General features: G+C 39.0%; 2 protein-coding genes across 2 annotated transcripts in view; one reads left to right on the top strand and one right to left on the bottom strand.

Moving 5' to 3' along the window:
* The window catches only part of LOC131471939 (raftlin-like), a 246,786-nt gene that overhangs the window by 64,508 nt on the left and 157,791 nt on the right, over positions 1–24,487 (top strand). The window lies entirely within an intron of this gene.
* Positions 1–24,487, bottom strand: part of LOC131471938 (inactive phospholipase C-like protein 2) — a 45,271-nt gene that overhangs the window by 16,048 nt on the left and 4,736 nt on the right. Inside the window, exons 3-4 of the mRNA XM_058648755.1 lie at positions 5,624–8,107; positions 4,281–4,487 (exon numbers count right to left, since the gene is read on the bottom strand). Of these exons, the coding sequence (XP_058504738.1) occupies positions 4,281–4,487; positions 5,624–8,107 (2,691 nt within the window). The remainder of the gene's footprint in view (positions 1–4,280; positions 4,488–5,623; positions 8,108–24,487) is intronic.

Below are 24,487 nucleotides of genomic sequence, written 5' to 3'. Positions count from 1 at the left end.
GACACATCGGCATGTAGACTAGTGGAGCCGGGAATCTAACCCACAACCTCCCAAGTTAAAAGACTAAAGAAGTTCTTGGTGTTCGCTGATTTTGTCCAAACAATATTACTTTACATTTTTATTATTAAAAATAAACAAAAACAACAATTACAAATACACTTTTACTCGTCACCATTAAATAACAACTTTAGTTGTTAGTTTGTGTTAAATACACATTAATCGTCTTACTGCAGGAACCAAATAAATGTGTATTAATCCCCCCGACACATGAACGAGATCTAAAAGCTGTAGAGCACCACAAGTTATTGTTTTTTTTTCCCCGAAAACCTTTTAGTAAAAGTGAAAATGAAATTTGAGTGACACGGGTTTATCTCCTCAGTAAGTACCTCGGGGCTGACGCAGGTTCACGAGGGTCAGACGAACGACTGCTGCTGATTTTACTCTTTCAATACGTTTGTTGACTATAACAACCAATTTAAAGAAAAACGAGTGAGGAAATCCTTAAAGTTGTATAAACGTCCCGATTCTTAGAGGACGATAACCAGCTGGTGCTGTCCTCTTCACAGGGGTACAAAGACAGCCTCACAGACCCGCAGTAGTGGTGGTGAATCAGTGTTACGCGACAGCCACTCATGACTAAGTGATTGTGGCTGTTTGTGTCACTCCGCAGCTGCAGCGGCAGCACTTAGAGCCGTCGCACACGCTGTGATTACTTCCCCCGATGGGCGAAGAAATTACAGTCTAGGATGGCAGACGTGGCGTCTTCCATGTATTTAAAAAGGCACATGCTACAAGGTAAACGGGAAGATCGTGCCGTGGTCGTACAATAACAATTACCTCCAGTGAAGTGCTCGGGTGCGTTTAGCTATCTACTGTTATTACTAGCCACAAATCAAAGGTTTTCCTCATGTATTTTGAAAAATACGTTCAGTGATAACATTATGCATGTCAATAGTAAATAGATTGACTAGTGTATATTGTGATACTGTCATAGTAATGAGGCAGGTTGTGTTGCTAATGGGATGGTTTTTAAAGATATAGAAAATAAACCAATCTTTCATTTTATATCACTTTTTATTTGGAAGATTCTATACTGTTGTATAAAATCTTTAGATCCACATCCTTATCCTGCACAGATCTCACAAGACTCTAGCAATCATGTGAGATTGTAACTACTTTGGGATACATTTTTTTATGTAAACAATATTTTTTATGATCCACCAGGTTAGAGAGATCCCAATGTTATATAGGTTGCAGCATTAGTTCAGTGAAAATCCCTTTAACCCTCTTATGACCATCACGATAATGAGGCCGCCTGGATTTATTTTGATTTTATGGCTGTAGAATTGTCAAAAAATGTTCCATGACTGAGTGCTCCGGCCCCTTTTTATCCAAGATAACTTTCGCTTTCGATACCTGGCAGTTATTCAACCGTTTAGGAATTACACAACGTGTGACGCGCTGGTGAATCTCGTCTGTGATTGGATGGTCCTGAGGGGCTACTGTAATGATGAGTATATGGACGCAAAGCTCTACTTCTCTGCTTTCCGGTATCCATGCATCGGTCTTCTACCACTTTGCCACAGATTGCCAGTCTGCCGTTTTTTAATTTTCAAGATATTGCAAACGGTCTAGGAGTTACGGTAATGTGAAGTACCCATGCCAAATCCTTGAAATCAGCCGCTATAGTCAGTTCTGTGATGAGTGAGTTAAACTCTGTGTAACTTTAACTTTTGTCCCTTAGTGGAATCTGCAAGGTTATAGTGTTTGATTAAAGTTTTGTCCGTGACAGGATTGTTTTCTTTGGCTCCAGCGTGTTTATAACTTTCTGAATGTTTTGTTCTCCACTACAGAAATTGGCCGTAGATCTTTTGTTTTTTTACAGTACATCTCTTGAGCTTCTCAGTCTTAGAGTCCTTTTGGTCTGGCTGGAATCTTTTAATGTTTTTTTTTTTTTTTTGCATCTTCTCTAAAATCTGTTAGGTCTAGAGATTCCTCTGGTGGTACTTGGAGAAAAAATCAGACGTACTGTTCTATTGTATATTCCTGGGGATTGTGATCAGAGTGGAGCCGAGGACTTTTGATCGGAGTGCAATCCATCTTAATGTGTTATTATTATTATTATTATCCTCCTTTTTTGCTAGGGATCCGTAGCTGAGCAGCAAGTGGAGTGCAAAAGATGGTGAGCACACATGGGGCTATCTTTGATGCATGAAAGGTCCATGACAGTATCAGGACTTTCATATAATCCAACGAAAATTGGCAGATGAACCACGGCACTGATAATTCATTAAAAAAGCCACAGATTGGTATAATATTCAATTACTGCCAAGCAAAGAAATGACAAAAACATGAGTAATTTTGTTTTCTGGAAAAACATTTCAGCCATTTCTTCTTTACATCCATCTCCCATCAGTGACCTTGATACATCTGTTATGAACAACCACTGAAATCAGACCGAATGATCTTGCACCTCGTCTCCACCTTTTCCTCGGCATATAAATGTCCAGGGACTGAGACCTAGATTCTATTTTTTTTGCCAATTAGGGAGTTGAAAGCCTGGTTAATCCCAGTTGTGGATTTTGACACTGCACCTAGATTTCTGATTGTATTGTTCCATACATTATTCACACCTCTCCTTATTTAATTTAAATGCCAGCCCCTTGCTCGTCGTCTCCTCAGGCACTCTGCTGATGATCAAGGCCTGCAGCCTCATACCACTTAAGCCCCCCTGCGCTTAATTTATTCGACTTTGGTCCCCAAACACCAGTCCTCCTATCTTCTCCTCCAACTCAATTTTCCCGGGCGTTCTTTCCATCAGGGCCAATTACCTGGCCCTCCAGTCTGAACAGAGCCAGAGGGGTCACCTTAATTTGTCCACGTCTCAAGCCTTTACAGCATTGTTCCCCCTTTTTCAAATGTTCATCTTTGAGAGGGATGAAGTGTTTTATAAAGAATAACACAGCTGGAGCCAGTTAGCATTTAATGCTGTAGTTGTTTCCCCTTTTTTACCCAGTTTTCTAGATCTAGAAATGATTAAATATACATTCAGTAGGTTACTTTACCACCAGAGTTTTGCAGTCATCGCTGCCTGCTGTTCGAAACAATGGGTGCAAAGCCGACTTTGCCAATGATGTGTTGTTAATCAGTGTGGATCTAGAGAAGAGGATGTGTTGAGGATAATGGTGTTGTCTGGAAATAGCCTCAATGGAATGTTGCATAACTTGCAAACATTGATTTTACTGAACAAAGCCCTGGACTCATTACCTAACAACCTCCCTGTGTCCTCATTACCTCCCTATTACACCCCTACATGTGTTATTTACATGTGAGTCCCTGTTAAGTGAATACAGGGTTTTCTCCTCTTCACACTTTATACAGTATATTTATACAGTATACAGAAAATAGTGAAACATGTGAGAATTGTAACCAGAGCAAAGACTGAAAACAGTTTCTTCTGTTCAGGATTTGTTTTTGTGGCTTAATGACGAACTGGAGCCATAGTTAGAGAGATTTCTTTGTCCTGAAAATGTGTCTCACCTCGGTGAAAAAACACAACAAAGATCAGTCACAAAGTAAAAGTAGCTAAATCAGCTCTGTGTTTGTGTACAACCTGTTGTTGAACTGTGACCAAAAATGGTGAAAATGTTGTTTCTGGTGTGGTTTAGTACCAGAGTGTTTTTGTTAATATATCCAGTATTTCAGAGCAGACCATTATATATGATTTGAAACAACTGGCGACTTTTAAAATCATTCAAACGTAGTAAGATGATAAGTAATACAATTTCCGTTGCAGTGACAAAGTCAGAAGATTTAGTTTTATCCCTTTATAGGAAAGTAAGGCTTTGACACTTTTTGTAGGGCTGCAATGATTTTTTTTTTCAATAATTAAAACAAACTCAGATTTTCTTAAATGTGAATGTTTTCTGGTTTCTTTGCTCCATAGAACAATAAAACTGAATAATTATGGTTTGTGGACAAAACAAGACATTCAAGAACATGATTATTTCCAGCATTTTTCAACATTTTCTGACGTTTTACGAACCAAACAAGTACTCAATTTATCGAGAAAGTAGATTAAGAGTATGAAAATAATCATTACTTGCAGCCCTACTATTTCGATCTGTTTCAATCCTTTCTAATTTTATAAATGTGAATACTTTGCTCAGTTTGTTGCATTAAGCAGTCTCACCACTAGATGTCACTAAATCTCACACCCTGGACCTTGGAGTGTTGGTACTGTGCGTTTATTTAGTGTAGAACTCCTGACTCTGACTCACCATGTCATAGGTGGTGACGACTTTCTTGAGGAACTCTGGCAGCAGGCCTTGGGGCTCCAAGTTTGGGTACTGGTCATTGAGGTTGAACACAAGGAGGGGCGGGTTGAGGTCGGGTCCAGTGAGTCGAGGGGAAAGCGCCAAGATGCACTGCTTCAGGTTGGCCACCGCTGAAAGCCCACACAGCTCTTTAAAGGACACTATGGCATTCTGCAGAGAGGGTAGAGAAATTAGAGCTGGGCTTTTCAAGCAGTTATGCTTCTCTATAGTGACATGCCAAGAAAAACAAAATGTCTGATGGCATAAACATCAGTTAACGTCTGAAAGAGAGGGTGACTTAATGTTCCATCTTACTTTACTTTTAGTCTGGCACTGATCTAAATAAAACATAATCACAAGCCCAGAAGAGTCGGAGCCAGTCAGAGGAAGTGGCTGCAAGGTCACTAATTACCTGTGAGAATATTCACTGTGGTGTTTGTGAGCTACTCATGATCTCTCAATTCTTTTTTTGACTGACACCAGTGTCGCATGGAAATTGAACAAACACACACATGCAAATCCTAATCTTCCTGTGAAAGGCCAAATTTAAACCCAACACAAACAACCAGAGGGGCAAACTGCAACAGGATGGCCAAGAAGTGTGTTATATTCTCAAGGCCAGTGGCTTATCATCAAACAATGCCTTCAATATAAACACAGCTACCAAAATAAATCCCCAATACAATGCCTGGAGAGAAACAGCACAAGACCAACCACAGAGTGTTGTGTGTAGAGTGAAACATTTGTCAAAAAATGTGTATCTATCGTAACAGAGGTTAGAAGTTAAGGTGCACACACATGTAAAAAAACAACATTACACTGTTTTCATGAAAGTGAACAAACTTGATCGACGTGAGAAAAAGAACGAGGAGGTGATCGTGGATTAGAATACAAATGTGTTGTAGTTGAATCGTATTGAATGTCTGCTGAAGCCAATATTCAACATCTGTTGTAGCAAGAAAAACAAAGTTTTTCTTTATCCTTTCCAGTTCATATGTATGACATTTAGCTTTCAACATAATGTACATTTTGATGCATCCCATCATAGCTTGTCTCTGCATCTGTTTTGACTCCTTATTGCACAACACAAATGTTAAATCAAATCAGCTTCAGTGAAGCCTGGTGGTTTTCAGAGAGGGAGCCTTTAGGAGATACTGGAGAGTCTTTGTAGTAGATCTGGTTGTAATTATGTGTTGTATAAGCTCGACCTGAGGATATACAGTATTTACTGCTCTTTTAGAGCACTCATTGAGAGCACAAGCAAGCAAATCCAACGTCTTCAGTAGAGTTGAACATAAATGTCTTACCTGCATGTTTTCTCTGAGGTCTGTTGCCTCCCTGAGTGGCAGAATGGCCGTTTTGAAGACATCATCCACAGCCTTGATCAATAGCACTCTCATGCTGGCATACTCTCTACTCCTCTTGCTCTTTCGCACAGACAGGCCCCTTTTGTGTGGTTTACCGCCTCCCCTTCGATTCGTTATGGCCACATGAACAAACAACAAGGTATGTGGCAGAACTTCCCCGGTCAGAGACTGAAGCGGTACGTGGCGGAAGCCTGGCTGGAGACACTCAAAGGGGATTGTGTATTGGCCAATAAATTCGTCCCCAATGTAGTCGTCATCCAGCACCACAAAGCGCACCATTGCGAGCTCTGGGAGGTTTATCTGAAACTCAAAGCTCTCGTCAAAGAGAGGGTTGTCCCCATTCTGGTTGACCGTTTTAGTCCTTTGCTCAGCGCAGTCGGCAGGAATGCCGTGGATTTCCACATACACATAGGGGTCAACTACATCTCCTTTGGCACCTGAGCCTTTTGGTTTGGGGAAGTTCTGTCCACTGATGATCTTGATGTGTAGGAGCTGCGGAGAAACACCAGGCACCGAATCTTTAGTGTTGGCACTAAAATACGAAACCTGCTCCCTCATGATGGCTGGACGCAGCACAAAGCCGCAGTTCCCATTCTGACGGAACCAACCAATGTTTAAATCCATCATCAAGCCTGGAGTCTGATAGTTCATTGCCACTATCTGGCAACCACACTTCCAGAAATCTTGGGGATTCATGTTGCTGGAGTCGATCCTCATGGGGCTTGGGTAAACCCGTGCCAGGAACTTCTTGTTATAGTTCACAAAGTCACCGGGGAAGTCAGTGGCACAGCGACTGGCAAAGACCTCATTGAAAGAGCAGAGCTCCCAGTGCTTCTGACTCTGGAATGAAGTTGGGAAGTCTCTGAACTCCACAGACTTACATAAGGTGACCAGGTCAGAGAGGTCCTTTGACAACTGGAATTTCTTGGACGCGATAGTCTGTTGTTCTGCAGACTCGATGCTCATCCTTTGAGACATCTCTGCACCCTCATCCTCGTCGGTCACCTCACCTTCTGAAGCGGTACAGTTTGTGCTTAATTTCTTACCCTTCAGCAAGATCTTTCCCTTTAGTTCAGAAGGAGAGGGAAGGTAGCAGTCCTCTGGTTTAGGAGAAACAATGTACATTTTGTCTCCAAGGATCTTCTTGAGGTGTTGAAACATGACTCTCTGCTGCTTTAACGAGCAATGGTTTTCTAAACACAGTATCAGTGGAAACTCAGACGCAACAAAGGAGTATTTGTTGATGACATCAATGACACTGCGAAAAGCGATCTGCGATGTCATTGTGTGGCCAGTGTAAATAACAGGTTCGTTATCGGGCCCGTCCCACACATCCAGCTCTACACAGCGGCAACCCATCTTAAGGGCGCGGATGTACCCGGTCACATCTGAAGGACCTCTGAACTGATCTTCGATCAGATACGTGTTGTGGGATGCATTAATGTAATAGTGGGACAGCGGCTGGTTCATGTCTTGGCAAACAGTTTTTTGTTCAGGGTCAAATATATGGCACTCTGCTGACATAAGATAGTTGGTGAAACCATCGAGAGACAGCCAGCCCTTAAGCTGGCCCTCCTTGGATGGTTCATACTTCTGAATTACCTCTAAGCTGGTGTCTTCACTCACTTGTGCCATTCCCTGCTCTGCTTCAAGAAATATCATCAAGTCCTTCGTATCTAGAAACTCTTTGTTGCTGGAGAACTGAACAAAGAGGAAATAAATTTCTGGCCTGGTACAAAGATCATGAAAAACCTCAATGAATTCCTCTTTTGTCACATCAGTACCTGCTTTGTCTTTAGATTTGTGAAGCTCCTTGAACTTAAGTTCTATTTTCACATTTTTAAGTCCTGGATTCAGCTTTTTGACAAGCTGCACAGCGGCACATATCGTTATTTGTTTGCTTTTGTTACCGTCTGCCTCATCAAAAAGTTCACCTAGCCACGATGAGCGCATGTTGTTCTGACTGCTCTCTATCATATTTAACGTATGTTTCCCATAGGAGATCAGGTATCTCAGTCCTGTTACCCATATGTTTGCTACATCTGCAGTGTTTGCCACCAAGTCCAAGGACTCATAGTTCTCCCCGAAGATGACTGAGAAAGCACAGTCCTCTGATATCTGATCATAGGTGCCATTAGTTCTAAAAGTGTCCGTATTTTTCCCTGTCCGAACCTCCTTGATGGATTTTACATCAATTTTGGCCTTTTCTGACTCCTTCTTTGAGGGCTCCCATCTCAAAGACTGCATGTCGGCGTCGAGGAGGAAGTAGCGGTGGTAAATGCGCGAGTTGGATCGCACTTTCTTCAACTCTGAGCCGTCCACCATTGCATTAATGCAGTCACTTGCGCTGCTAATTTTCTTCTCAGTAGGCATGCTACTGAATGAAACCGTCTTCTTTCTTTCTTTACGTTGTCTTGAACCATCCTGCAGAGAAACAGAAAAATAGCAAATTATTAATTACACAAACCCTGAAAACAAAGTATATCTTAACAGTTATACAGAGGCAGTTTTTTTTTTTATTTCCAAAAGGTTTGCAGTTTAATTATCAATGTTTGATGCATATGTATGAAAAACAAGTTTTGTTTTGGTACAAACATTCAACACTTTGACTTAGGGAACCCTGGCTTTACTATATCCATACTCATACTTAGACCATCCACTGTGCTGTTTGCCACAAGGTACTTACTCATGGTACCTGTCACTGTAAGTCAGAGAAACAGCAGCTGACATTTTTCAACCAACCCACTCTTTCCATTGAAGCAGGTTAATTCAACACAGGAGGACAGGACACCATTTTATATTTTTTTGCAAATTTAAAACCTAACCCAACACAGGCTGTTCTTCATAGTACATCATGGAACTTAATGGTACCACTTTTAATGGTACCACTTAATCCAAAATTAATGCATAGTTTTTATTTCACGATATGTTGTTGCCAATTTAGGAATCCCTTCAGCTGCACTCCAGAAAAAAACAACAACCTTGAATTTAACTTTCCTTTGGGATAAAATGAAATGCTTTAAACATTTGCAACCTCTCATATAATCAAAATCAGATGTGCTTATCTCACACACAAAAATGGGTCTCTCATGGACCACTGAGTGCAGGAAAAGATGGGCAAAGACCCAAAATGATTGCACTGGTTGGACATGAGATGTTCATCTAATAATCTAATTATTGTGTCGCAAAAATTAGCAAATTATAAACAGAAATAGTGTTCTTTCACAATTATCCGATAAAAAAACTTTCAGTATGATGTAAATCAAGCATTCTGAGAGAGAAAACTAGACATATCCACCTCCAAAATTCACAAAGTTTTCATGGAAAGTTTTTGGAAATTTAACAGAAATGCTCCACCCCTTTGCAACCCTAGTTATCGGTATTGGTATTAGACACAAAAAAAAAATCGGGCTGGAATGCAGGATTTTTAGTAATTTTTCAAACCAATACATTCCTGTTTTTACTCTATGGCCTGTAAGCTGCCACAGTTTCATAATAGCTGTTAACAGTCCACACAAATCGATTTGTATACACAATATTTTTCCTTGCAATTGAATGGGATGCGGCAAAATCAATAGCGACCGACCGCAGTGCAGCCTGCTGCTCACAGCACAGTCCCAGGCAAACTGTCTGTTTATCTGCACAATTAAGATGTCACACTCGATCACATGCAACAATAAAATTTGATATGTTGGGAGCCAACGAGACTCAAACAAGAGTCCTGACCAACAACACAGACGCCTCAAATACAATCAAGTACTTATCAAACAGAAGCCTTAAAGTGTGGAGTAGGATCCAGCCAAAAATAATATCATAAAACACATTACTGTGATATGTTTACTCTGACTGGAGGAATTTCACACTTGTCTGGAAGTGGACATTGTCAGGTAGAAATGTAAACACATTTCTTTACACTGCCTGCTGCGTAAGGTTTCTTCTTCTTATTATTATAATAATATAAAGGAGAGCTTAAACCCTAAATGCATGATTGCAGATAATCCTTATGATCTGGGCAGGAATGTGGTCTTTTTTCCCCGTGTTGACCTCTCGTTACAGTCGCTGCTTACTGATGGTATGTGTCTGGTTCCTGTTGTATTTTTAGAGCTGTAATGGACGTTTTTCACCTCATGATCTTCCTGTGCTTCCTCTCGCAAAACTGGAATATAACAGTGCACACACGCAACTCTGTATGTCATTGTTTCCAAAGGGCACAGAGTCCACATGCAGCTCCTTTCTATAGTGGAAGTCAAATGGTCGGGGGAAGTCCATATAGCCTCCGACTACAGTTGACTGTCTGTTTAAAGTTGTTTTAGACTCTCCTATGCCATCGATTAATCTCTGTTCCTCAAGGTTCCGTTATAAATAGGAAAAAAAGCATAACTCAAGTATAAAATAGAAACAAGTGGTATTTCAATGTAAAGTGAGCACACGCAGCCCTGATCCAGACCTTGAACAATCATCCAGGTTTCCTGTACTTTACCAAAAATAGGACGGATTAAAGGATTTCATTGATTTCACTGGTAATCCTGGGTGAAGTGCTCAAAGACGCGCAGGTAGCATAATTTGAGGGGGGGTGCGTTTAAGTCCACAGTGGGGTGGAGTGTTTGGTAAAACAGTATGAGCTGGAGCTGAGTGTTGCTTATTATTAAGTGAATTTCTATTTTCTTTTTAGTTGTGTTTAATAACGAATGACTGAAGGCTTTATTTTCCACTGGTACAATAAATAAGAGAAAAAATTTGTTATTTTTTATGTAAATGAAAGATATTTACATGTTAGAAACAAACTGTCTTAAAACGTGACTTTTTTGCAAATAATTTTGTTTATTCCATGTATTTTTTAATCAATATGTAATATTAAAACCAGGAAAACTCATCACAGACACCTTACAGCGATATGGCGATGTCCAAAATCTAAGACGATATCTTGTCTCATGTCACGATAGAGATATAATATTGGCATATTGCTCAGCCCCATGTAGATGTAAATTTTCTTGATTGTGCAAAATAACTTAACGTAAACAGCAAGAATAGGAGTCGAGGAGGTAGTAGCGGGTTTCCCAATAAAAGCCAATGTCTGCAATACCGATATCATGCCGATAACATTGTGCATTCCCTACAAGAATAAATGAATGTCAGAAGAGTGCACTATACAAAAAGGTTTACTGGATGCCTGCATGGTGCGTCTCAATAAGGAGACAATAACCCCAGGATAATCCCAGCAGGCAAGATAATGACTTTTTGCTTTTACATATGGCTCCAATAATGTTAGGAGTGTTTTAGAGTGTGTGTAGATGTGTTTGCTGAGTGAAGAAGATGGGAGTCAGAGAGAGGCAAACACTTAAAGAGGCAATGAGAAAGCAAGATGGAGAGAGAGAGAGAGAGGACTAAGAGAGACAGAGTACATCCAACTGCTCGTCGATCCCAGAGGAATCTGAATCCCCTTATGGTCTGCGTCCTGCATTTTCATCTGCCTCAGTGAATGGTTATGAACTATCGACATGACTGAGGGGAAATCACAGGGGAGCCATTACTCTGTGCTCCAGTGTTCTACCTACATCCCAACAACGAGTCCATCACATTACTCCAGAGGAGGAGTGGGTTTCTGTTATCAGTCAAATTAATCAATTCAGCTAGAATTTCATGTGAAAACAGAAGACGCAACCGACTGGTACAAACCGGTTCACCTGTTATTTCCATTGAATGGTCAGTCATGATCTTTTTCATTAAAGGTGACATCGAATGCTTGTATCACACATATATGATAGTTATGGAGGTCTACTTACATATATTAACTTGTTTTCATGGTTAAAAACCTCCTAGTCGCTGCATACGAGCCGATCAAAATATCTCCTCACTGACGCTCTCGTCAGCCGCGCTGATTCAGACCAAAATCACACCCCCAGAACGTGGACTGTGTTGTGATTGGCCAGCCAACGAGAGCTTTCCCACTGTCCTGTGATTGGCCAGGTACCTGGAAGTGACGTAATTGGTAGGCCAGCTCTCAGATACACAGCTCCCCCTCTGGCAAGGTGGATGCTCTGCATCTCAGCAGCTACAACGAGAGTAGTTCTTCTTCTTCTGCGGTTGAATGTACGCAACCGGATGTGCCCGGACTAGTGCCGCACCAGGAGGCGCTACGGTGGTGAGAGGAGTGGTGAGGATTTCTGATGACAACATCAAATTATGGAAGTGCTGATCTGCTTCGCAGAGCCCAGGAAAACAATAAAACCCTAAGAACTGTTTGTTCTGAAACTTTAGGGTTTCATAAACGAGGTAATGACGCAGATACACACACAAACGCAGCGTTAATTGGAGCTTCCAGTCTATGTCGCCTTTAATGCTGCATGCAATACAGTATCACTATTATATGTGACATGATTTATTTAGTAGGTGAAAACAGTATCATATTAGGGATGCTACAATTTAACCGTTAATGGATTGATTACTGAATTAATTGTCAACTATGTTGGTAAATTATGATTTCTTCAGCTTATAAAATACTCCACATAACAAAGAAATCATTAACACTGCATATTTTTGATGCTGTAGAGAAAACGAGATATTTGAGATTGTTATCATTTCAAGGTTTGGGAAACACCAGTGAACATTTTCTGAACCCAACCGCTCATTGATTGAACAAAAAGTAATCCACTAATTAACTCATGATGAATAAATGCTTTATTCTGGATTCGAACCATGACAACATGACAAGAACTATTTGATTGTCATTATACATTATGCAATGGGACTAAAATCATCACAACAAAAATCAAATCAGTCAAAAAATATTTCTTTAAAACAATGTTTTAGGACGTGTTGTTGTATCACAATAGAGATTGGTGCATCCTCAAGGTGGCATGTATAAGAATGTACATACATGTCTAAATGTTCTTTGTGATTTGGATACTCAAATTTTGAAAAACTCTCAGACTCATTCCTACAAAAATTCTATCAATTAGCAGGAATATCTCGCACATTAACCCAAGCACTGCAAGTTCCTTTCCAAGCTGCATCATTAAATAACACGACAGTGGTAACACTAACAGATGAGTTCAACGAGCAGAGGCGGCTGAGATGAAAACAAATCTGAGGTGTGAAAGAGAGATGGCAGAGCAGCAACGGTAACTTGGCACTGGAGCGGCAACAGAAACTCAAACAAAATTAATCGCAAGGAAGAACTAACTGTTAAACGATATAATAGAGGAAGTACGTGTATTCATAGTTATAACAAAGTATAAATATAAGCCATCGGGGCTCAGTTGTAGTCGGAAGTTGGAATTTCCCAAATGAGGGTATATTCCTTCAAGTAGAACGCCCCTTAAGTCAAAAACACTGCTACTTTCACTGTTCTTTTCAATGTCATGTAATGTCATATTTATTTCACAGTAAATCAGTTGGACACATTGTACCGTTCAATTTCTATCCATGGAGAGTTGTTTATATCGGCTCGTATTGCTAATCATGGCTGCATGAGATAAGTTTGTCTTCTCAAATTTGAACACGGTCACCTCGGGGGTCACGACACTCTCAGTTCCGACGTATACGACTTCCAATGTTCCATTACATTGTTCGTACCTAAAAACCTTTCCGTAAACAGGGCATCATTTCAAGAAATGTCTTCATGCATACATGCGTCGTACCCCAAAACGACTCAAAACTCAACTTTGAGATTATCGTCACCCGTTTCCTCCCAAAACGCTAGTTTGTGTGGATTACAAGCCAAAACCATGCAAAGAACAGATCCTGTACTCCTTAAATTAGTTGCCATATTTTTGCCCGGATAAATGCACCGTGAGCATTTCAAATATATTTAAATAGGATAATACAACATTAGAAATAATAAGACGTACATTACAGTCTTCTTGTTTGGTTAAATTAGCATAAAAAGAGAACTGTTCTCCAGCTGCACCATGGTCAAACCCCTCAGGAGTGTACGTATGATGGCCCAGATGCTGCTGTTATCTATCAAACGTATGACATCAGTTGTTGTTGGAATGAAGTGTGAAAAAGGTGATTACCCAGGGAGTCCACTTTTAAAGCTTCACCATTTCCTGATCAAACAAATGAGAGTAGCAACTCTATTTCTGGAACATTGTGGTTGTAAATCACCGCGACCAACACCAAAAAAAGGAACAATCACTTAAGATGCATTCCCCACCCTTCATGACTTTGTTATTTCAGGATGTTCACTGTGTTTCTGTAATTTTAGTTTGACCTTCCACCATTTGCATCAGGTAGAATCGCCTTAGTTGATTGTGTGATAACACACTTCATTTCAAATGAGACAAAGAGGAGTTTCCTTGACAGTTTCAGGGCACAGTCCTTACAGAGATGAACAAATCTTAGCTCAAGTCTCAAGTCTTTTGAAACCTGGGCCAAAGAAGTAGATCTAAGTGGTCTCTGAGGAGCTTTGTCTGGATCATGACAAGATTCAAAGCTTCTTTTTTTCCAAAAAAGAAAATCAGTTCATGAAATCTCTGCATTTTCTTCTGGTTTTTAGGACAGAACACATCTATAAATAATGACTTATTTTCCTCTATGTCCACATAAGCATTGAGCTGTAAAAGGAAATATGCAGTACTGGCTGTACTTTGTCTTTGTTTTGATTTTTTTTCCCCTAAAGCCTACACCATAGTGACATTTTCTGGAACTCCTCCCGCCAGTCCCTTGCTGAAATTTCTGTAAACAGTAAAGTATGAATGGAGTCACGTGAGAACACGGTGAAATACTCCGTGTTCTGTCTCTTGCATCCTTGACACAGGCTCCGCCCATCACCTCAGTCTCACCCTAACAATCTTCCGCTGGCGTTATTCATACGTGGAACTCAGGACAACGTCCAGACGCGAGTCTTTTGACATTTTCTGGAGTTTGTGGTCTAAAAAAAAGGCTTGTGTCCTGCTACCAATCAAATATAAATATATTATATAATCTTAGTGATTATTTCAGTCAGCTGAAACAAAAGCATAGCATTCTTCAAGCACTAGACTGTCCATTGTTTTTTTAAGTGACAAGAGCACAAAACAAAATTCAAGTATGACTAATGCTTTACTAAAGCTGGAAACCAAAGGCTTACTGTCTGACACAAGAACATGCTGATTTAAATGTATATGGAAATGTGCTTTCTATTGCGAAATTAAAATATAACAGCAGTTCTTTTTCATTTATTTGTTTTTTGGCTCTTGGCTTTGTGGGAAAACTTCTTAAACAGAAACATTGATTAAGCTTACAATAATTTGTTAATACAGAAAAAAAAAAATGTTTTGCCTACAGGGGGAATAATCTGACACTGCTTTTTTCTATAATGAATTATTTTCATGTTGTTTTTCACACCAGAAAATGTCTTTTTAATACCATAAATGGCAGTGGGGAGGGAACAAATAAAAGTCAATAAATGGATTGGAGGTGGATGACTGGTGGTTTCCAATAACTTGTTGATTAAACATAACCCTATCAAGGCCATCACCGGTCTCTCACCTGCTGCACATATTGGCTGTATAACGGAAATTAATGGATTTCCTTCGTTTATCATTTGCACACCACCTTTAACTGTGACCATGTCAACTTGTATCGCTGCCAGCCCAACAAGAAGACAACATTTAAAATCATTATCAGTGGTATTTCTCACTTCACAGGAAGCATATCACCCCCCCCCCCCCATCAAAATAAAAGGTGAAACACCCATTCATAATCTTCCCCAGAACCAATCTGGGGTTATGAACTGCTGACAGCCACTGTGATAGTGGAGACTATATAGTATATGTGTTTTTAATACATAAAGAAAGCTACAGTGTCAGCCTATCATTCAAAATGACTGTAATAGAAGTATAAAGTGATTCAAAAGTATTTTTTTAATCTCTTATTCAAATCACAATTCAGTTCCGAGGTATAAGTCAGTGTTCCACTGTGAAATCTTTAGACAGTTTAATTGTCAGAATTCAAGTAAATGTGAGACTAAGGTGTTTTTTTTTTTACTAATAAATCCAACTGTTTTCTTTCCAAAGTGCTCATCGGTAATTAACATAGCTTTAAATGGCCATGTATCCATTTATGGGCGAGTAGTGACATGGAGTGTCTAGGTTAACACCGCAGTTGGGTCAATGCTGAAAAATGATCTCATTCAAATCCTGATCAGCCCTCAGCTGGAAAAATCATCAAGCAACAAAAAGAAAAACTGCCGTGTGTCACAGTTCAGACTAACAAAAGAAACAATGAACGTGCGTTTGTTTAAGTCTATCATTTATTTATTCTGGGGCTTGTTCTTTAGTAGAATAGGACTAGCATTATCTTGTACGCTGCAGCTGATCCTGAGGACATATTTCATTTCATGTGCAAACATTTAAATGACAATCGAAGAACCGAAACTCAGCGTCTGACAAAGCGTTCATGCTGAGAAAATTAACAATATTTGCTGTCAGTATTAGTGTATTGTCAGGACAAGGACTAACAAAGTCTTCGTTCAATGTTGTTCTCAGAGGCTCGGTAAATGTTTCCAAGTCAATAAAACTTTTTTTCCCCCATCCAAGAGTAAATTTTTTGTAGTTTTTTAAAATTGAAAATACTGTGCACAATTGTATTGTAGTGCAGACAGTAAACATAGATTGGAGAGACAGACCATTAGTGTTGTTCAATAGCTGGTTACTTGAGATATGGAATTTTATTCTGTTTGTCGTCATTAAACTGGGAAAAAAAGAAAATGGGGCCAATAAATCTGCATAAATTATCAGCCATTGGCTACCCTGACTTCTCAAAATTGGCACAGAGCATAGAAAAACACATTTCGGTCGACCTCTAGTAATAGCATTATCAATATAGTGTGACCTGACTTCTAAGTGGAAGGAAATGCATGGATGTGTCAAGGGGAATAATGGAAATTTGAAAGGATGAAGTACCTACGGAACGGCTGTTGTATGTTTAGGTTTCTTGAAAATAGAGGTAGACTGGCAGGACGTCAGTTTGACATTTCCTCTTTAGGGAATTTTCCAGCTCCAACGGTGAACAAGGACAAGAGGGAGAACTCTCCGTCATCCATCTTAGAATAAATATTATCCTTTATCTTTTCTCATGGATAGTATATTTAAATCGTTAAACAGTCCATGAGCATGAAGTGACAATATTTATCCACAGAAACGTTCCTAATTTCAGTACGAATGTGACATAGCAGAATGACGAGCTTGTGTGGCTTTCACAGTCAAATCAAATCACCGTTATTATTTCCATGAAACGGGAAACTATTTCATTTGTGACAAACACCCATCACAGTCCTGTGACAACAAGCAAACACCAGTGGAATAAAATGATAGAAGGAAATACGATTTATTATCATATTAAGATGAAGAAATGCAGAATTTCATCACATCTGAGAAGCATTTATTTCATTCTCCGTTGCAGCAACAGTCTCCAGCAATTACCAGTGAAGGAGACCGTGTCAACATACTTGATGATTTTAATAATGCATGAGCACATTAGAACAGCTAAACCCTAAACATACATAACAGTAGTGGTGTTTACTCACAGAAGAGACAAGGGATTCATTACGCCTACATAAAAATCTGACTAAATTCTGAGAATTTAAAATAGCAGCATTTGAAACAATTATTTATAATTAACCCTCATGTTAAACACTCTAATACTGTACGTCTCCTCTTTTCTGTGTACTTCAGTGGCTGTTACAGTAAAATATTAACACATCAACTCATCACAGAGGTGTAGAAACACTTCCAACACTAATGTAGCAGGGTTGTAATCGCTGCCAAGTCATTTGAGCCACCCTTGAAATAAACGGTTGAGAGGAACGGCCTCTTGTTTGAATCGGTGACACCTGAGCTGATGAATGAATAAGCAATGATTCAAGTATGTGACTGGATGATGCGGTGAATCGCCTTCAACACACGCCACGCTGAAGACCAAGAGCAGCAGCAGATACTTGTGTCAAGGATGGATGTCAAAAGGATCTTTATTTAAGGACTCTATCAACTGCTTGCAGTAGGGCTGGGCAACAATTCAATTACAAAATGTGTTGCAAAATAACTTTCGTTAAACGGAAATCAGAGTTTCTCCTCTTTACACATTTTATGTTAGAAAATAGTGGCTGAGAAGATGTGAAAATTGGAACTGAAATAAAGACTGAAATTGGGGATTTTTTAGTCGTGCATTGGAGCAATAGATTCCTCAAACACTATCATGATATGAGAACCCTCAGTAGACTTTATTAGCTGTTTAGCTTGTTAGTAACTGTACCTGCTCACTCGTACATGACTGCCTTTAGTTTGCTAACTAGCTGAGACAGCTTGACATTAAATTCAATGACTTTCAATGTTGTCTATGTATAGTGCCTTGAGATAATGTATGTTATGATTTGGCGCTATACAAATAAAATTGAATTGAATTGACCCATCTCTATCTAGGGCACTTCAATCTATTGACACACTCACTCTGAATCTTTTACATAATTCACCATGTCAAAAAATCAGCATGAACATGACAGCACCTCCTGAGGTCTGTTAAGTTGTCTGTTCAGGATCCGTCATGTGGTACTAAGAGTCTGAACATGTAGCTTGTGAAATGATGTCATATATTGCGATACAATGTGATGATGACCATGTTTGGACTAACAGCACTGCTGGTCCACCATCATCAAAGCCATACTGTTGAACAGGGTCATAGCACAAGCTACGGCTGTTTTCCTTCCTCCTACCAGAGCTGTGAAATACATGTTACTTACAAATCAGTAGGTGAGAACTGAGGTGTGAAGAAATACTGTTAAATATACCTCTTGCCATTAGAGCACCACATACAACAATTAAATATTTAAGTGCAAAGACTTGTTTGAAATAGACAAATTAACTAACACTGAAGCCAGTACAGTGTCCGTTTTATTTTGGAGTAACATTTATTAGCAGCATTGTTGATCAGTTCTCCTCCAAACAGAGTAACATGAGGGGGGAAAAGAAAAATCTATATTTGACAGCTTGAAGCTTTTATGGGCCTTTTTCTTGGCAGCCATTTTGACGGGTCACTCGCAAACTCATACAGTATGTGTAAATAATCAAGTTAACGATGGCCGAGCTCCATTTTGCTTCCTCAGTTTCAGAGTGCATGTTGACTCACTGTCACTGTTCATTTTTATCAGTATCAGCAACATAAAGGTCTATTCTACATCATTATCTCTAAATGCAGATAAAATAACCAAACATTTTCAGCTCAGTAAAGCTTTTTTTTTTTTTTTTTTTTAAATGTTGATAAGAAAGCCAAATATCTCAGACGCTGTTAATTTCATGTTGACTTTTTCAGAAGCTGAGATGAAAAGTTTTCTATGACTCAGAAGCAGCCTTGTATCAGGTATTAACATCTGACTCTGAAAACACGATAAATGTGTCTCACGGGCCTTTCCCTGTACAATCTTTTTGCTTTTTTGTTCTTAAAAAGTTTCCATTAACACATTATCATTACGAGAAATGACACACACACACACACCCCAAAAAGACATTAAACACTGTAGTATGTCAGGCCTGTATGTGGCGCTGTAACACTGCTACAGAAATACACCAAAAAAGGAGGACAACGTGGAGCATGCTCATAAAGCTGTGCAGAAGGAAAAAGAAGATAACGTGACAATGAACTTCATCAATTACAAAAAGTTGCATACGCAATATTTTTCCCTCTTCCCTTTATTTATCCCAAAATATGTGATTTCGCAAATTCTTAGTTTATCATTTTAATATTTTTCCCACCCCGACAAAACACTGGTTCCATGCAGGTAGAAGCTGATACGATACAAAGATTTAGCAGATTCTCATGTGTCCAGGCCACAAGCTTTAGCTAGCAGGTACATTGCAAAATTCATTTGAAAAAGCCAACACACACAGACTGTAGGGCTGCAACAATTACTAGATTTATCAATTACTAAATTAATCATCAACAATTTGGATAGTCTATCAATTGGTTTAAGAATTTTTTTTTTCAAATTCTTACATTTGAATTTTTTCTAACCCTTTTTTTTTGGATCTCTCTCCTAAGAAAAAGTTAAAACTCACAACTCAGCTGTCGACATGTGCATGCCTTGCTGCACACACTTCTTAATTTGATGCGGTGATAAAACAGGAAAGGCGTTGCACACTTTTGAAGTATGTACCTTTTTTTTTAATCTCTTTTCAAACAGGTGCAACAGCAGCACTAAAAACAAACACACAAACACAATATGCCATTACGGAAATGCTGGCTTTGATCCATTCCTTTTGGAAGGGTTTTAAAAAAAAAAAATACTCAAAACAAACAATCCTCGTCAGCGAGTCATTTAAATTTCTGGTTTTAGTGCAACTCCGCCCCACAGCAGAGCAGACTGTCAAACGCTGTGTAGGTGGCTGTCAACAATGGCTGTTTAATTCTTCTCTGAAGAGGATGTGGTCATACAGTATGTTGTGGTGAGCTTGAAATAACGTAAGCTAAAATGGTTTCCAAAGAATTACAATGTCCACAAATAAGACTCTGCAGCAGCAGCAGCATCATGCATGCACATTTCTCAATTGTGCCCGTGGATTCATTTGCCGCCACTAGTGTCCAAATAACCCCCCGCCACCACCACCACCACCACCAGAAGAGAGCCGAGCCGGGCTGAGCTGATTCCTCGCGAGGGCGTTACTACTTGGCAAAATCTCCACATAAACCGTTTGGATTGACATTTTAATATTCTAAGCGGTTATTGGTGTTTTGCCATTATTTGAATGAGAGCGTAAGAATAGATGTTGGGTGGAGCAACAGCACCAGTTGGAGTTCCGCATTAAAAACTAAAACCAGGTTGTTATTTTCGTTTTAAACAAACTCTTTTTTTTGCAGACAGTGCATTTTTCGAAAACTAAAATCACTTCATATGTGCTACTTGCTTCTACACACACACACACACGTGTGAACGTACGAATGCATTAAAACCCTTGCCACCAAAAAGGTGTTTAACTGAAACTTGTTGTTTTAGGGGTTGTTACTACGAGAATGTGGTGTTGTTCCCAACCACATCCTTCTAACAAATGAGAGGCTGTTAACAAGAAACGAAGGCTCTCACCGGCGGTGTGAAACCGGCTCTCGTGTTAACGCGGGTCCACCCTTTCACAAGCCTGAAGTCAAGGACATGGCATTCTGGTTATTTAATTTACTCGACACGTTTCAGAGAGGAATTCCCGAGGTTTTGTCTTTATGAAAACAGAGAAGAAAAAGAAAAACATATTGCTTACCACATAAGACTTTCATATTGAGTAGCAGTAGTAGTAGTAGTCATCATACTAGCAGTTACTGGTGCACTGATAATTAATGTGTTGGGCCGTTTTTAATGATGATTAAAGTAATGATTACTTCCACTACTAATGTAAATGTACACATTTTTGTCCAAAGATACTTCACAAGTTCATCTATGATTACTTCATGTATAATATTTACTTTATGCAGACTGCAGAGAAACACCATACACCACTGATATTTACTGAATTTAAGCAGTTTAAAGAATCATTTGTCATTATTGAGCTGTTGTGTTTTACCAGATGGACGAAAAAATGGAAATATGACAAACATATTGGCCAAACAACAATATAATAAATAATAAAAAATGTGCTTTTTCTTTGTAACCAGTTACTGGACATCATCTACATTTTGTGTCTTCACTGCAGTGCAGATATACAGTATTCTCACTTTAAAACGAATATTAAATATATGAAAATTAGCATTTTTTGATTGGAAAATAAAGTTTAGTTACTTAGCAACAAAAAGGTGTAATCTGTAACAACAGGCAACAAAAATTTGAATATCGTCCCGATTAATCAGCTCAACAAATTAATCGGTCAATATCTACTCTGGTCGCATGTCTGTGCTATTAAAAGACGTATTCATGTGGTACAGCAGTGAAATATCAGTTACATCCGAATGGTTTGTTTGTTACGGATACATTTTTCAGATTTTATTATTTCTGACACTAAAACTTCTCCTTTTTTTTAATATAATGGTAACTTAACATGGCATTCTCATTTTTGGCTCCAACTTATCAGCGGTTACCATCTCAGCTGTGACTCACTGGACGTTCATCCATCTGTGTGTTGTGTTGCTAAGCGAGCACCACAAAATCATTACAGAGCGATGCCCTTGTGTATTCCATGTGCCTCGTCATGAACGTTCTCATTACGCCGTCTTGATATGGCGCTTATTGATCTCGGGTCACTGAGCTTCTCGGGATAATTTCCCTCCCTGTGTGTGCATGTACTGGCACCGGGCCACGGTGTGGAAACCTGAACACCAGTTTACATGAAGAGCAGGGTTATTAACTATAAGTGTTGCATGAAAGACATTTCTCTGGCACCGATTATTTAACTTAACAATAGGATTTGAGTTGAGTCCAAAAATGTCTTCCGAGTGTAAAAACATCTCCCGGTGATCACATAAGCGTCCACATGTTTCGGCAGAGCCTGTGGCTCACACAGCGCTGAAATAAATCAGACTCAAATGGTTCCTAGTGTGGAGCGAGACAGGTCTTTGTGTAGTGAGAGATTACTTGGAAATTTACAAGGCAGGAAAGTCAATATTACGCCCAATCAATCTGCAGGCAGACGGCACATCAAAGTCCAACACCTACAGTGTGCCAAGAATGTGAGGTGAGCTGCTGTACGAGCTCCCAAAAGCAGAGAATAACCTAACAAGGCATCAAGTCATAGATCTGATTCTGTTTTTGATTTTTTTTCAACTTGATAATAAAAACAATTTAGTTTGCTAAGACTGACATTTTAAAACAATGCTTCTCAACAAAGTCGTTAAAAGAACTCGGGTATATTGAAAATTAGGGGTGGGATGTCCTTTCTTGTTCAATACGATGATTGCAACACTGGGGCAAATATAATTTTTCAGTTTTACTCTTTGGGCGTCATTACTTTATGTCTCCTCATGGTGGCGCTGGTCAAATGAATAAGGGGGAATCTTGGGCATAAGTTACCTGGCCAAAGAAGAGGGAGTGTACAACAGGATAATGGTGGCAAAATATTGATTAGCACAGAATCGTTGTATTGTGATATTATTGGTAACTATTTTGACAATCCATTAATTGGTTTGAGTGTTTTTTTTTTTTTGAAGTGTTCTTCTAAAGTATGACTATTTTCTGGTCTTTTTGCTGACAAAAAAGTGACAAATGAAATAATTGAAAGTGAATAATTACGAATTGTGCACAAAACAAGACATTTGGGAACATTCTCGTTTGGCAGTGTGGGAACCACCGATTGTCATTATTCAACGTTTTATATACTTTTATGGTTAAAAATAACCGTTAGTTGCATCCCTAGCTGATTCTATAAACACTCTGTCGGTATCGGACAGATGTGATGCAGAGCCATCTTTACTCTAAAAGCATCAAAACAAAAGGTGTTTTTATTAGAGACCATTTTCATGTAGATCCAAATCTGTCACACCTAATATCATTTTGAATTGGTAAACATATAAAAAAATTAATTACATAAATTAAAAACATATACAGATACATCTTTACTAAAGGATTTGGAAAATTCTCAAAAATTTCTTTGGTTGACCCAAAAAATAATCTCCCACACCCCATTTGTGGGTCCCAACCCAGTCTATGGGAACCACTGATGTAGGCTATGATAGTGTTCTGTAAAGAGTGTTGTGTAAAGTTTATGCAATTATGTCATAAATAATAATAATGTTTCCTTTGTTCACATTGGCCAAGTCATTGTCATCAAACTTGTTCCTCCACAGTCTTATGACTGATGTTATGACAGCGACTGCTACAGCAGCCAAGACTTGCGTACAAAAAAAAATGAAAAAAATAAATATGCTGATTTTAGTTCGTGAAAATGCCCCAGGGGGTTTTGACTACAGTGTAGTGAAGTGTCATGATCTCTGTTGGCCCTTGAGCAAAACTCACAACCACAACAGCGATGAGATGACGACGAAACAGAGATTTAGGCTTAAAGTCTCACTAAAGCAGCAGTACGCAAGACTACTAAAAACTACGATACCAGTGCTAAAATTATTCTTTGATTAAACAAAGAAAGATAGTATCGTTTGTTAACTCATTCAACTAAAGATTTAATATTTAATGAACAAAATTTGCAACCCGGAGAACTCAAAACTTAAAAACAGACCATAGTCAGATCTGTTTACTCTTGGTGGGAACGCACGTTCATGCACACAGTGGGCGTGTGAAATGCCACAACCCACTAATCTGAATTCTGATCAAAGATCAAACAAACACCAGCCCCCATCATTTCCAAGGGTGTCCAACCCCATTTGTACATGACCCAAAAATAATCCCTCCATTTCTATAAACACTCCTCAGCCTATGTATACTGACACATTTTATTGCATTCATTCTCCACATCTTTTCCTTTTTTTTGTTTCTTTGAAACAGAGCAACTTAACGCCAAGTCAAGCAGCAACGATTAATCAATACGTAAATTATTTAGCAACTATTTTATGTGTGATAAATAAATTTTCCTGTTTTTGTTTTTAATTTATGATTAAAACAAGCTCTTGTCTCTTCAGCTTCTTAAATGTGGATATTTTCAGGTTTCTTTCCTCGTATTACATAATAATTAACACTAGAGGTCGACCCATATTGGCTTTTCTATGGTCCGATGCCGATTCTTAGAAATCCGGGCAGCCGATGGCTGATAATCCATGTTGTATTTTGGCCCAAAGATGGATGGATAGTTAGAGGATTTAGTTTGTTCCTCCATCAAAATAGAACAGTTTATTCTTAACAACACACAAACAGTGATCCGATGTTGAAATACAGTATTTTCAATTAAAAAAATAATGTTT

Source organism: Solea solea, chromosome 13, assembly GCF_958295425.1.
Source record: "Solea solea chromosome 13, fSolSol10.1, whole genome shotgun sequence".
Classification (NCBI taxonomy): domain Eukaryota; kingdom Metazoa; phylum Chordata; class Actinopteri; order Pleuronectiformes; family Soleidae; genus Solea; species Solea solea.
This window is presented reverse-complemented; position numbering and strand designations above follow the sequence as displayed.